Source organism: Salvelinus sp. IW2-2015, linkage group LG33 (genome assembly GCF_002910315.2).
Source record: "Salvelinus sp. IW2-2015 linkage group LG33, ASM291031v2, whole genome shotgun sequence".
Classification (NCBI taxonomy): Eukaryota; Metazoa; Chordata; class Actinopteri; order Salmoniformes; family Salmonidae; genus Salvelinus; species Salvelinus sp. IW2-2015.
Genome location: NC_036872.1, coordinates 17,358,241 through 17,374,144, shown reverse-complemented (window position 1 = coordinate 17,374,144; position 15,904 = coordinate 17,358,241). Strand labels below are relative to the sequence as shown.

Below are 15,904 nucleotides of genomic sequence, written 5' to 3'. Positions count from 1 at the left end.
GAGTGGCCAGAAAAAAACATTGCTTAAAGAAAAAAAGAATAAATAATAACACGTTTGGTGTTCGCCAAAAGGCATGTGGGAGACTCCCCAAACATATGGAAGAAGGTCCTCTGATCAGATGAGACTAAAATTTAGCTATTTGGCCATCAAGGAAAATGTCTGGCGCAAACCCAACACCTCTCATCACCCCGAGAAAACCATCCCCACAGTAAAGTATGGTGGTGGCAGCATCATGCTGTGGGGAGGTTTTTCATCGGCAGGGACTGGGAAACTGATCAGAATTGAAGGAATGGCGCTAAATACAGGGAAATTCTTGAGGGAAACCTGTCTGTCTTCCAGAGATTTGAGACTGGGACGGAGGTTCACTTTCCAGCAGGACAATGACCCTAAACATACTACTAAATCAACACTCGAGTGGTGAGGGGAAACATTTAAATGTCTTGGAATGGCCTAGTCAAAGCCCGGACCTCAATCCAATTCAGAATTTGTGGTATGACTTAAAGATTGCTGTACAACAGCAGAACCCATCCAACTCGAAGGAGCTGGAGCAGTTTTGCCTTGAAGAATGGGCAAAAATCCCAGTGGCTAGATGTGCCAAGCTTATAGAGACATACCCCAAGAGACTTGCAGCTGTAATTGCTGCAAAAGGTCTCTACAAAGTATTGACTTTCGGGGGGGTGAATAGTTATACACTCTCTAGTTTAATTTTTTTGTCTTATTTCTTGTTTGTTTCACAATAAAAACATTTGCATCTTCAAAGTGGTAGGCATGTTGTGTAAATCAAAGGATACAACCCCTCAAAAAATCTATTTTAATTCCAGGTTGTAAGGCAACAAAATAGGAAAAATGCCAAGGGGTGAATACTTTTGGAAGCCACTGTAGTTCCATCAAGTGTGTTTACGTAAGACTCATTATCTCCTACTGGCAAGAGGAAGCATTACATAATACAACTGGTGCATTGAATCTTTTGGCCCATAGACTGCCTAAGACTTACATGCTGACCACACCGCTCGCGTCGTGTGTGCGAGCGTTGCAATATAAATGTACAGATAGAGGTTATTCAATCATTGCACCCACACTGCTCGCACGCGTCAACGAGTGTGTGCGTAACCAGGAACTTGGTTCTATTTGTGACGCTTGATAAGCTGCAAGTCCTGCCTCTCCCATCTCCTCATTGGTTTTTAGGAGCATATACCCACGTGGGTGATTGAAAGGTGAACTGAGGTCCACACTCCAGTCCAGTTGGTGGTGGTAATGCACCTTAAAGTTGATTGCCAACTGCCATATAAAGTCCAAAGAAGAAAAAGAATCCTGAAGGAGGGGAGATTGTTTCTAATAAACTCGGTTCATCTGTGGATTAATTGTCAGAGTAGAGGCACTTCAGGTCAAATAACAACCCAATGATTATATCCCGCGTGTTCTGATCAGGTGTGAGTGGACAAAATCAACATGCGTACGATGGCGCGAGTGAGCGGTCAGCATGTTAGTATCAATGGGTGAAGTCGTCATAGCCTGGTTTAGAGGCTTACCATCAATACGCTATGGACTTTTTTGGTCAAGAAATTGTGATGAGCAACAATGACAAAATACCATGTGAACCCTGAAAGGCACAGCTTGAAGAATCTACTGTAAGGCAAAGGATATGTATGTCAGGAATTCTATTGATTTCATTTACACTACCAAAGGTATGTGGACACCTGCTCTTCGAACATCTCATTCCAAAATCATGGAGATTAATATGGAGTTGGTCGTCTAGAATGGCATTGTATGCTATAGCATTAAGATTTCCCTTCACTGGAACTAAGAGGCCTAGCCCGAACCATGAAACAGCCCCAGACCATTATTACTCCTTCACCAAACATTACAGTTGACACTATGCATTGGGGCAGGTAGCATATTTTTCCGTCAGACTGCCAGATGGTGAAGCATGATCCATCACTCCAGAGAATCTAATTTCCACTGCTCCAGAGTCCAATAGCAGCAAGCTTTACACCACTCCAGGAGATGCTTGCATTGTGATCTTAGGCTTGTGTGCGGCTGCTCAGCCATGGAAACCCACTTAATGAAGCTCCTGATGAACAGTTCTTGTGCTGACGTTTCTTCCAGATGCAGTTTGGAACTCTTTGGTGAGTTTTGCAACTCGGTAGTGGGTGTTGCATCCAAGGACAGACGATTTTTTACACGTTTCAGCACTTGGCGGCCCCGTTCTGTGAGCTTGTGTGGCCTACCACTTCGTGGCTGAGCTGTTGTTGCTCCTAGACGTTTCCACTTCACAATAACAGCACTTACAGTTGACCAGGGCAGCTCTAGCGGGGCAGAAATTTGACTAACTGACTTGTTAAGGTGGCATCCTATGACGATGCCACGTTGAAAGTCACTGAGCTCTTCAGTAAGGCCATTCTACTGCCAATGTTTGTCTATCAAGATTGCATGGCTGTGTGCTCGATTTTATATATCTGTCAGCAACGGGTGTGGCTGAAATAGCCAAATCCACTCATTTGAAGGGGTGTCCACATACTTTTGTATATATAGCGTATACAAAATGAAACCCAACTATGTCACATTAACCATTGATACTGCTGACTGAGGAATTTCATATAATTGTGAGGACTCGTTTGCACACATTTACTTTCATTTATTTGCAATAATTCATTCTTTCACCATGACAACCATACACCAATGCTGAGTGAACAATACAAAGACACAAAAATACATTTATACACACAATATAATTTTTTTTAAATGATAAACTAACAAACACCCATGAATTAATCAAACACTGTTACATGCATTAACAAATTACTTAAACCACGGGAATGTAATTGCTCTCAGATAACATTGTGTTTTTAATTTAAGCCCCCATGCAGTCTTTTGAATTTTTAAATCATCAATGTATGTCTAATAAATCACTGTGTGTTTATTGAAAATAACTCCAAATATACAGTACCAGTCAAAGGTTTGGACATACCTACTCATTCAAGGGTTTCTCTGTATTTTTTGTATTTTCTACATTGTAGAATAATAGTGAAAACATCAAAACTATGAAATAACACATATGGAATCATGTAGTAACCAAAAAAGTATTAAACAAATCAAAATATATTTGAAATTCTTAAAAGTAGCCAGCCTTTACCTTAATGACAGCTTTGCACACTCTTGGCATTCTCTCAACCAGCTTCACATGGAATGCTTTTACAAACCTCTTGAAGGCGTTCCCACATATGCTGAGCACTTGTTGGCTGCTTTTCCTTCACTCTGCGGTCCAACTCATCCCAAACCATCTCAATTGGGTTGAGGTCAGGTGATTGTGCAGGCCAGGTCATCTGATGCAGCACTCCATCACTCTCCTTCTTGGTCAAATAGCCCTTACACAGCCTGGAGGTGTGTTGGGTCATTATCCTGTTCAAAACGATAGTCCCACTAAGTGCAAACCAGATGGGATGGCGTATGGCTGCAGAATGCTGTGGTAGCCATGCTGGTTAAGTGTGCCTTGAATTCTAAATAAATCACTGACAGTGTCACCAACAAAGCACCCCCACACAATCACGCCTCTTCCATGCTTCACAGTGGGAACCACACACGCAGACGCACACACGCAGAGAACCAACAATCTCAAATTTGGACTCATCAGACCAAAGGACAGATTTCCACTGGTCTAATGTCCATTGCTCGTGTTTCTTGGCCCAAGCAAGTCTCTTCTTCTTATTGGTGTCCTTTAGTAGTGGTTTCTTTGCAGCAATTCGACCACGAAGGCATTATTCAAGCAGTCTCCTCTTAACAGTTGATGTTGAGATCTGTCTGTTACTTGAACTCTGTGATGCATTTATTTGGTCTGCAATCTGAGGTGCAGTTAACTCTAATGAACTTATCCTCTGCAGCAGAGGTAGAGGTAACTTTCATCATAACGCTTGATGGTTTTTGTGACTGCACTTGAGGAAACTTTCAAAGTTCTTAATTTTTCGCATTGACTTAAAGTAATGATGGACTGGCGTTTCTCTTTGCTTATTTGAGCTGTTCTTGCCATAATATGGACTTGGTCTTTTACCAAATAGGGCTATCTTCTGTATGCCACCCCTACCTTGTCACAACACAACTGATTGGTACAAATGCATTAAGGAAATAAATTCCACAAATTAACAAGGCACATCTGTTAATTGAAATGCATTGTATGTGACTACCTCATGAAGCTGGTTGAGAGAATGCCTTTGACAGCTTTGCACTCTTGGCAAAGGGCGGCTACTTTGAAGAATCTCAAATATATTTTGATTTGTTTAATACTTTTTTGGTTACTACATGATTCCATGTGTTATTTCATAGTTTTGATGTCTTCACTATTATTCTACAATGTAGAAAATAGTAAACAAAGAAAAACCCTGGAATGAGTAGGTGTGTCCAAGCTTTTGACTGGTAATGTATGTTTTATCATTTATTTCCCTGGGCCTCCTTTTGCCACTGAAATGCTCAGACTGATCGTGTGGGTGTGTAGATAAAATAAAATAAAGTTTAACAGTTCTTACACAAAAAGGACATTATAATAATTTTCAACATTTCAGAGTGTACTTTCGACATTATAGTGTAGAATACTAAAAATACAAAAAAAKCTGGAAAAATCACATTAACTGCACTGCCCATTTAAAGGCTCAATAAGGCACTAAATCATCCTCTATGCTGACATTATGCAAACTTGCCATTGACTTGACAATTGTGCAGTGCAGCAGGGTGATTGGCACTGGGACTTTGTGATTAATTGAGATGTTACATTTACTGGATTTAGTTTGGCTAATCTCTAAAGAAACTACCACTGGCAAACAATCCTTCCGCTGCTCATAATAACTTATTTGTCAGTGAGAAACAAATATTAAATGTATAAAAATCAGACTGATACATTATTGGAATGTCATTTTGGAGACATCTCTCCATTATTTTCTGAATATGATACCTCTGCCAACTCTCTAGAGCCTTCATTTTTTGAAAAAGAGGCAAACATCCAACACTTGGCTTTGCTTTGTCACAATGATATCCATCCATTCTTGTTGGTTCTAGAATGGAAGAGATGAGCTTAGCCCTCATGACCTTGACAAGGTAACAGACCTGGCCATCTATGGACAACATAGATGTATTTCTATGAGGAAAGCTGTCCATCAGGAGACGTCTGTAGAACCTTAAGTACAACTTATCTTTGTACTGTTGACCTAGATGTGTACATGGGCCACTGTAGACAAATAGTTGACAAGTCATCAGCTGGTTGTTTGTGGTGTGAGCCACACAGATATCCTGACTGGCAGTGGAATGAGGGGACAGTCAAAGATTTAGGGGAAACAGGACAAATTCCTGTTGATCTTCTTTGTCCTAGTCATCCCGTGTCCCTCTCTCTTCCAATCACTACTGAGGATCTACAGATGGGCATGGTGGTGGGCGGGTAGGAGGTGGTGGCAGGGAGCCTCGTCCTGGTGGAGGGGGTAGAGCGCCGGTTGGGGATGCAGGTGGTGGAGGGGAGGGGGGGCACATAGGAGGGGGTATATACAGAGTGGTTGGAGGAAGGGCTCGAGTTGGAGGAGGAGTGTAAGGTGGAGGTGTAATGGTAAAAAAAGGAGGGGGTGTTGAGGGCAGTGTGGAGGTAGAGGATGGTGAAGGGGATGCTGGGGGGCTGTTGGGGGGAGGGGGGAGCATGCCTTGGGGAGGTGGTGGACTAGATCCTCTTGGAGGGGTGTAGATGGGGGCTGAGTGATGGTTGTAGTGGGGGTAGCAAGGAGGAGGATTGAACTTGACCCGGGTGAAGTTCATGCATCGGCCCTGAAACGTAAGACAGAGACAAGGTGAGAAAAACGCAATGTACTACTTCTGAATCCACTGCTGTTGTAGAGGTGGTGTGCTTCATAGTAAAAGGCAATAAAAGGTATGCATTATCCAGTCTCCATACATATCTAAAGCCCCGTTTATACCTGCCGCTAACATGCGTTCTTCATCCTGATCTTGCCAGTTTATACTTATAAGATCTGATCAAAATCAGTTCCCAATGTGTCTTTTAAATCGACTACACCTGTCTAAAATTGTGGGCACATCAGAATGAGGACAAGATCAGGGCAAATGACGCATGTTAGAACCAGGTATAAAAGTGGCTTGAGAGACAGAGCTCATGATTAAAATTAGGAAAGTCAGTCACATTGATGTTCCACAGACACATCACAGGAGGTTGGCAACACCTTAAATTGGGAAGGACGGGCTCGTGGTAATGGCTGGAGTGGAATCAGTAGAATGGTATCAAATACGTCAACAAGCACATGTTTGCTGCCATTCCATTCGCGCCGTTCCAGCCATTATTATGAGCCCTCAGCACCCTCCACTGACACTTTTTATGAAGTTGAATTTGCTGTTAAATGAAAAAAATAAAAGCTGGAGGCATAACAACGTGGAATGGACTGACCGCTACACTAGATGTTCCTACATTATGGCAACCAACTTTTTAAGGGCGTGTACATTGTCCGTCGTCTACACTTCTGTTTCATATCGCTGGGTTGGGGAGACAAACACACATTCTCTGATTTCCCCTTCATGTCTGCATAGTGTCAGCGCTACATCCAAAGAAATATCCTTGCTGCAAAAGAATTTACTCAAAAGAAGATATTTGTGATGCTATCCCATGCTAAACAATGTCAAAGTCCTAATCCTTAAAAGGACAAAGATCAGAGAGTACCTATGATTTAAGATTCATGTATTTATATTCTAAACAATAGCCAGTGGTTTGGAACATTAGGAAACACCAACATAAAAAGTGTCTTAATAGGGTGTTGGGTCACCACAAGCCAGAACAGCTTCAATGCACCTTGGCATAGATTCTACACGTTTCTGGAATGCTATTGGAATGTCTACTGCTGACTACCAGAATTTTGGTATCTTATAAGGATTTTATGTAATTATCACAAGACATCTAGTGTTTAGTTTATTAATTCAACCATTTAAAAAAACAAGCACATACAAAACTTAGGCATAAATGCACATGAGTAAAATCATTGAGGATAAAGTCTGGGACTTATTTCCATTGTGGTCTTCTTGAGACAAGATGGCTAGGCAAGATCCAACATGGTTGCACACAGTATGACAGCGAGATGATAACAAAACAAAAACAAAGCAGAAGAACATATCTCATCATTGCAATTACATTGTATGGTACATTCTATTGGGAACAGAAGGCATCAAACTGTTTTTTACTTTATTTTTTAAAGCTGCCCACAATGGACAGTTTTTATGGGCAGAGGCAATTCCTCTCCGAGGCTCCAGTATACAAGAAAATACCTTTCCCAGCATTACTCCTGAACCTGTATAAGCACACATTTGCAACGCCTGATCAGGTGCTGTGAGTGTGCATCCCTAACATGGGGAAAGTAATCAGTTAGACATCTGGGCGCAGAACCATAAATACTCTAGTAAACCAAACCCAGTACTACCCTGATCAGCTTGTTCTGGGCAATCTGAAGCTTCCCCTTCAGAAGCTTAGATAAGCCCCCAAACCAGGAAGCACTAGCGTAGTCAAAATGGCATTGAATGAGGGCAGTGGCTAACACTCATGGAGTCCTTGTCAAACCGCTTGGACTTTTTAGCCAAAAACGCAGTCCTGGCATTAACCTTCCCTAGCACTTTAGTTGCCATGCTCACACCTCCCAGGCTTACATCAAGGATGCGTCCCAGGTAGCAAACAGAGATTTTAGTAGTCAGCACCTCACCCCCTAACTCCACTCTGATTTCAGAGGACCTAAACAATTTAGGTCTGGACCCAAAAATAACTGCCTCAGTTTTACTAAAGTGCAGCTTATTATCTCTAAGCCATTTGCTAATGTTAGTAAGCTCTGTGCTAAGTATGCTCTCCAACATATTTTTACTTTTATGAGACAACATAAATGTATAGTCATCCGCATAAAGGAAAAGACGGCAAGAACAAGCATCGTTCATATCGTTTATAACAGTAGAGGCCCAAGCACGCTCCCTTGCGGAATGCCACAACTCATTGGTTTTGTCAGAGACAGTGAACCATTAACCTCTTCCACTTGCTCCCTACCTGACAAGTTGGACTTTACCCAGCCTAGAGGGATACTGCTTAACCCTAGTGCCTCTAGTTTGGAGATTAGGAGACAGTGGTTAACTGTATCAAAGGCCTTCTGTTGGTCAAGCAGTACCATTCCACAGAGATTTCCCTCATCAATCTCTTTCCTGATGAAGTCAGTCAAGTAAAGTAGATGTGAATAAGTGGAGTATGTTTTTCTGAACCCTGACTGAAAATCATACATTAGACCTTGTTGCCATATTCATAAATTTGCCTATGTACAAATCTCTCCAGGATCTTTGATGGTATACTGAGGATAGATAGATACAGGCCTATAATTCCCAGGGTCAGACTTTATCCCCTTATACATACTGTATGTATAACTTTAGCTTGTTTCGTCCCTGGGAAAGATGCCTTGTTCAACAGAAAGATTAACAATATGGGTAATAATCTCAGCAGAATCTCTAAGAAACCTCGCAGGAATATTATCCAGGCCTGTGGTTTTTGAGCATTTAAGCTTGGCTAGTGTATTGGCTATTTTAGCTGTTGCTACCTTTACAAAAGAGAACGTTTGGCTCTGCATAATACTTACTGACTTGGTTGTTTCCATACAAACCAAAACTGGTGGGCAGCTTGCTTACCAGCTTACTGGCAACAGAAGTTAAAATAAATTAAATAAAAAGAGTTCAATTCATTGGCAACTTCTGCTTTTCCATCTCCCCCCTGATGTTCAGTCCAATACTGTTTAGTTTGTTTTTGGTAGAACTACTACAGCATAGTTCCTTAAAATGATTTCCAAAGCTTTTTAGTGTAATTTTTGCTCTCAATGATTTTAAAATCAGCAAAGTAACCCCACTTAGCTTCATCCATCCTTCTCTGTGCTTCATTTCTGTGATGTTTATATAGGACAAAATCATGCTGCTCTTGAGAGTTCTTACATTTCTTAAAGGCCTTATTCCTTGCTTTGATAGATTCTAGAATGTCATGATTAAACCAAGGGCTCGCTCTGCTTTACCCTGACCCGTCTTAGGGGAGCCATCACATTCACCACATCAAGAAATCTAAATTTTGCTTCCCAGACACTGTCCAGCACAGGTGACCAGTCAAGTTTACCCACTTGCTCCCTAAACATTTCAACACAGTTGTCTAACAGTTTAGTGACACCTATATATATATATATATATATCTTTAAAAACTCTCCTTGTGCAAAATGTAAAAATAAAAAAAATATTACTATTACGCTGAAAAATGTTGGATTTATCAGATATCAATATTAAGTCAATCGTACTTTGCACTGTTTCACATACCCTGGTGGGAACTTTTATCATTTGGGTCAGAGCAAATGATCTACAGAAGTGCATAAATACATTGTAGGTTGGGCTATCCATTTTGCAGACATCAGTATTGAAATCCCCTAACAAAATGATTTCCTTCACCAGGGAATCACTACAGTTTGACAATTTAGAGACCTTAATAGAATGCATTCTGATTGGCAGGCCGTAACACACCCAACAAAAATCGGCTTGTTATTGGGAAACCAGACATCCAGCCAGACAATGTCCACATCATCGATTAAATCCAAACTGACGTTATAAGCAATATTCGATCTTACAAAGACAAATAAACCCCCACCGTTCTGATTCCGATCCTTCCTGACAGAGTAATTGCCCATCTCAATTTCTGAGTCACGAACAGATGAATCCCAACGTCTCTGTAAAACATGTCACCCACCTCTGATTTGCGAACCAACAGGCATATCTCATCAATTTTCGGTAGTAGGCTTCTGACGTTTAAATGTAAACCTCGCTGAATTCCCGATCCACTTGTAACCGCCTCCCGCTGCACTGCCTCTGCTGCTATGGAGCACCCCTCCCCAGGTGCATGCATTGCCAGCTCACCTACCGCTAATCTGTCGTCCTCACCACCACGTCCCCCGCCTCTGGTGCCCTGTGCCCTGCTGTGGAGCCCCCCTCTGGTGCGCTCTCCATCCTAGGTGAGTCCTCTGGTCCCACTCCACCTTCGATGCTCAGACACCCCGCGGTACAGCACACCGACAGCAAAGGTAAATTTCATTGACCCAATGCCCAAAACTAGGACAGCTGCATTTCAGATGAATCAACTGCACGCATTCCATAACATACCAAAGCTTTGCAGTTAGTCTTAACCCAACGTTTGCAGGAGGTGCATAGGCCGTTTGATGGTGTTTGTGATAAACTGAGGTGGAGGGCATTGATGGATATCACTCGATAGGAGAAGGCATAGAGTRATTATAAGATCTCCACAATTAATTTGTGATTTCATACTGGCCTTGGATGATCGTTTTGGTTTGTGCCATGGTCTAATGAAAGTTTGGTATATAACATTCCTTCCAAATCCGAAGTGCTGGATGCCATCAAAAGGGTTGGCAGGACTGAGAAGTTGCTGAGAATTTACCATTCTTTCATCTAGATGCAGATGCAATTATTTTCAGTGATGTTTAAAACAAACAAAGTAAAAGTGCTGCCACCATGCTAAATTTGCCGATTGCCATCTTGCACACACTTTTAGTGTGTGCCCTTGAGTACAGCAGAGTACAGCAGATTATCACAGGTGTCTGTAATTATCTCTGGCAGTCTGTGCGGCCTTATCACATGGAAGATTAAATAAGATGATTTTAAAATAATAGGTAAAAGATGATGTAAAAGATGTAAAACATTATCCTAAATATAAACAAGCAACTTAGTGAATACCATTGGTGTTTGATATGAGGGTTTAAGAATGAAATATATATWTTTTTTTRCCACATGCACCATGTCAATATGCGTCACACTGGTGGCATTTGTGGAAAAAGCTAATAGTTGAAAGAGTTAATTGAAAATATTGCCATTGATTATTTCTCTTGAACATATGGTCTATCTACTAGAAACTCATGGACAGTATGGACACAGATATAAAAATGAATACTATATATGGATAATTMTTTTTTAAAGATTGGTAATTAACAAAAAAATCAATGGCAAAATTACTGAAGATTCTGGTAGGTTTGATAAATGACCAGTAGCTTTGCAACCCTAATATCACCACATCAATGTTTTCCTTGTCTCGAATTGAAATCCCTACAGCCCCAACACAGGGGCAGCGGAGGAAGCATGGGCTCAGCTCTCTCCCGACTAGCCCTGTCAGGGCACTGGAACATTGGATAAAGGGCATCGGACTGAGTAGGAAATGTCCAGAGGCAGTATTGCTTGTGTCCTGACCAGATTCTGTCCCTCGCAGATGCATTGATTTGAGGGGAACTAAAAACAAATGCCTTGACTTGAGATCTTAATTGCAACCAGAGCAGCCTTGTTCACTGAGAGTCAACAAGAAAACTAGAGCTCTCCGCCTAGCTTCCTGTGTACTAATGAACAGCTTTCTGAAGGTCGAACTCCTACTGTTAATTATGAAAGGCTCAGTGGTGATTAAAGCCAGCAGTCATCTATAGTGTGATAGGCAATAGAGTGTAATTTTTATTTTGTATCTTTTTTCTCCTGTAAACTATTATTTCCTCTTATGTGCTATCCTTTGCTGAAGGCAATGTCATGAGTCATGACAACGTTCCACATTTTCTGATGTCTCTGTGTCATTTCCACTGTCTCTCGTCACCATCTTACGGTGGAGAGTGCAGGCCAATGGAGCTGCAGTAAACAGTTCTACCTAAGAAGACTGCATTGGTCTTTGTGTGCAGTCAGTGTCCCAAACCTTTCATGTGCCCCCTGCATACCCCAGTGCTTACCCTCGCCCTGCTGGGTACCTTACACTCTTAGAAAAAAGGGTTACAAAAGGGTTCTGCGGCTGTCCCCATAGGATAACTATTTTTGGTTCCATGTAGAACCCTCTGTGGAAAGGGAACCCAAAAGGGTTCTACCTGGAACAAAAAGGGGTTATTTTTGGTTCTAGATAGAAAAGAAGGTGCTAAGAGTGTACTGTAATATCCTCACACTCATCAACAAGTCACACAATAACCCACATGGCGTTATATACACGGAAGAAAACTAATAAAATCAGTCACATTGCACAACATTGCCAAAATCTTTGGAAAATGCAAATATCTTTGCAGAAATCATTGTTTGTGCCCATCTCTCAGATGACATGATTGAAGAACTTTGCTGACAATGCACTTCAGCTCCATCCACCCTGAATAGCTAAACATTAATTCKGGTTTAAGTGAAGGAGGAAGTAAAGTCTACAGAATCAATATTCCTCTCTGTTCTCCCTCCCTCCCAGCCCCCTGTCCAGTCACACCGGACCACAGCTCTTATCACAAGCCTGTAACTCTCCAAGGACAGGCTCTGAACAGTAGAGGTCAGCCAGTCTGGGAGGAGGAGTTGTCAAGGGGGTTTATATTTAATTTACCTTCTGTTAAAACCAACTGAGGTCGATGTCTGTGGCCGCACGAAAAATTGTTGACATCAACACCTTTTATTAAATAAAACTCTGTGTTTACACTAGAGACTTCCTGTGTTTGCATGGGCTGCATCACATCAAGGCCCAGGATTCCGGTCTGGAAGCACGCTTTCGAATTCCCAGAGGACAGTTAACTAACCTACGGCCCAAAAAGACAATTCCCATAGACGGCCCCATAGAGAAGTCAAATTAGAATATTTCTAATAAGGACTTTAGTCATCACCTTTGTGCACAATACATGCATTGAAGAATTCAAATGATTGTCGCTGATGCCCCCCCCCCCCATCACTCACAGCCGAGGATATGAACATTTTATATTCATACTCTGACGTTATGAGCCCAGCTGGCGAGGGGGAAGTGGCGGTTGGTTTGTTTAGCTGTCCACATGCTTGGCACGCTCCCTGAGCTGGCTGAGTTCCCGGAGAATGTTCGCGTGATCCAGCTGTCTGTCCACATGCGTAGTAATCCCAGTAAAACCGGATCTAGAAAGACGGCAGCAAATTCAAAATGGCGTATGTGAGTGTGAGTAGTGTACGTTGAAAACAACGGTTGGTCATCTTGGGCGCTGTGTCCATTTCTTTAATAGCTCAATGGCCGCAATCCACTGAATCAGAATGGTTTGAGCTAGTAACTATTTGGATCTCACTATCGAAACCTGAGACTCAGAGGCTCCACAAGAGTCGCCTGAAGGTAACCCAGTACTGGGTGGTAGAAATGAATACAAGTGAATATGGGGAAGAATGTGCCAAAACAAAAGGGGTTAAATATATGTAAAAAAAGATATATATCCTGAGCTTTCTCATATCGCTCAGATACAGAACACTTAAAAACATTCTTCCTTTTGATTTGTTTTTTGACTGTTTTCCGATGTATAAATGTGTTATTCAATGCATTTCTATGAGTTAACAGCAGTAAGGCCAAATTCAATGTTTCATCAAATAATGTTTTTATACTTTGCTTATGCCTACAGGGGTTCTAAAATAAAATAGCAAAATGATCAATGGTATAACCATCTGAAAAAAATTCCATACGTTAGCTTAGTAGATATCGCCCTCTAAAGTGAGTTGGGCGGACGGGGGTGAATTCATTAAATTGGGATACATTATGTCTAGTTTCTGAAGTCAGTTTTCTCTTCACTTCTCTCTTTCTATGTCTGCTTTATTGCTAACAGCTGTGCCCATTTCGGTTGCTACATTTTCTGTTGTTTCAAAATGTACTCCTGCCAACCCCTATGCACAGCCTGATTCATGAGTCACCAAATAAAAACAGACTGGCTTTATGGAGGTGGTGGGAGTGATGGGGTTAATTATAGTCTATTGCCTCACTAGTGGCACAGTGGTCTAAGGCACTGCATTGTAGTGCTAGCTGTGCAACTAGAGATTCTGGGTTCGAGTCCAGGCTCTGTCGCAGCCYGCCGCGACCGGGAGGCCCATGGTGCGGCGCACAATTGGCCCAGCGTCGTCCGGGTTAGGGAGGGTTTGGCCGACAGGGATATCCTTGTCTCATCGCGCACTAGCGACTCCTGTGGCGGGCCGGGCGCAGTGCACACTGACACGGGTCGCCAGGTGTATGGTGTTTCTTCCGACACATTGGTGCGGCTGGCTTCCGGTTTGGATGGGCATTGTGTCAAGAAGCAGTGCGGCTTGGTTGGGTTGTGTTTCAGAGGACGCATGGCCTTCGCCTCTCCCGAGTCCATACGAGAGTTGCAGCGATGAGACAAGACTAACTACTACCAATTGGATACCACGAAATTGGGGAGTAAAAAGGGGTAAAAAAAAAAAAAATTAATWAAAAAAAAGTATATTTTCTAACCAATATACCCTTTACTAAATTACAAGTAAAAATGTTAACACTTAACATTGCAAGAAAGGKATTTCACTGTACTTGTGCACGTGACATTAAAAACCTGATTCCTTTTTGCTTGGATTTCATAGTTCCATATAAAATAATAATAATAATAAATATAGACGCTACCGGTCAAAAGTTTTAGAACACCTACTCATTCAAGGGTTTTTCTTTATTTTGACTATTTTCTACATTGTAGAATAATAGAAGACATCAAAACTATGAAATAAGACATATGGAATCATGTAGTAACCCCAAAAAGTGTTAAACAAATCAACAAATATTTTGTATTTGAGATTCTTCAAAGCTTTGCACACTCTTGGCATTCTCTCAAACAGCTTCATGAGGTAGTCACCTGGAATGCATTTCAATTAACAGGTTTGAGCCAATCAGTTGTGTTGTGAGAAGGCAGAGGTGGTATACAGAAGATAGCCCTATTTGGTAAAAGACCAAGTCCATATTATGGCAAGAACAGCTCAAATAAGCAAAGAGAAACGACAGTCCCTCAATACTTTAAAACATGAAGGTCAGTCAATCCGGGAAAGTTTCTTCAGGAGCAGTTGCAAAAATCATCAAGCGCTATGATGAAACTGGCTCTCATGAGGACCACCACAGGAAAGACCCACAGTTACCTCTGCTGCAGAGGATAAGTTAGAGCTATCAGCCTCAGAAATTGCAGACCAAATAAATGCTTCAGAGTTCAAGTAACAGACACATCTCAACATCAACTGTTCAGAGGAGACTGTGTGAATCCGGCCTTCATGGTCAAATTGCTGCAAAGAAARCACTACTAAAAGAACACGAATAACAAGAAGAGACTTGATTGGGCCAAGAAACACGAGCAAAGACATTAGACCGGTGGAAATCTGTCCTTTGGTCTGATGAGTCCAAATTTTTTATTTTTGGTTCCAACCGCTGTGTCTTTGTGAGATGCAGAGTAGGTGAACGGATGATCTCCACATGTGTGGTTCCCACCATGGAGCATGGAGGTGGTGGTGCTTTGTTGGTGACACTGTCTGTGATTTACTTAGAATTCAAGGCACACTTAAGCAACATGGCTACCAAAGCATTCTGCAGCGATATGTCATCCCATCTGGTTTGCGCTTAGTGGGACTATCATTTGTTATTCAACAGGACAATGACCCAACACACCTCCAGGCTGTGTAAGGGCTATTTGACCAAGAAGGAGAGTGATGGAGTGCTGCATCAGATGACCTGGCCTGTACAATCACCTGACCTCAAAATAAATTAGATGCAATATTGTCAGACCTCGAATAATGCAAAGAACATTTTTAAACAGCACAATACTAATGTTTTAATTTAGGAAGAGTTCAGAAATAAATATTTGGTGGAATAACCCTGATTTTCAATCACAGCTTTCATGTGTCTTGGCATGCTCTCCACCAGTCTTTCACATCGATGTTGGGTGACTTTATGCAAAAAACATTCAAGCAGCTCGGCTTTGTTTGATGGCTTGTGACCATCCATCTTCCTCTTGATCACATTCCAGAGGTTTTCAAAGGGGTTCAGGTCTGGAGATTGGGCTGGCCATGACAGGGTCTTGATCTGATGGTCCTCCATCCACACCTTGATTGA

The 15,904-nt window shown here is 41.8% G+C and overlaps 1 protein-coding gene across 1 annotated transcript in view; it reads right to left on the bottom strand.

The window, feature by feature from the left end:
* Window positions 1-2,620: 2,620 nt before the first annotated feature.
* The window catches only part of LOC111958259 (anthrax toxin receptor 1), a 43,633-nt gene continuing 30,349 nt past the window's right edge, over window positions 2,621-15,904 (bottom strand). The window contains exon 18 of the mRNA XM_023979495.2: window positions 2,621-5,793. Coding sequence (XP_023835263.1) covers window positions 5,383-5,793 — 411 coding nt within the window. The 3' untranslated portion in view covers window positions 2,621-5,382. The remainder of the gene's footprint in view (window positions 5,794-15,904) is intronic.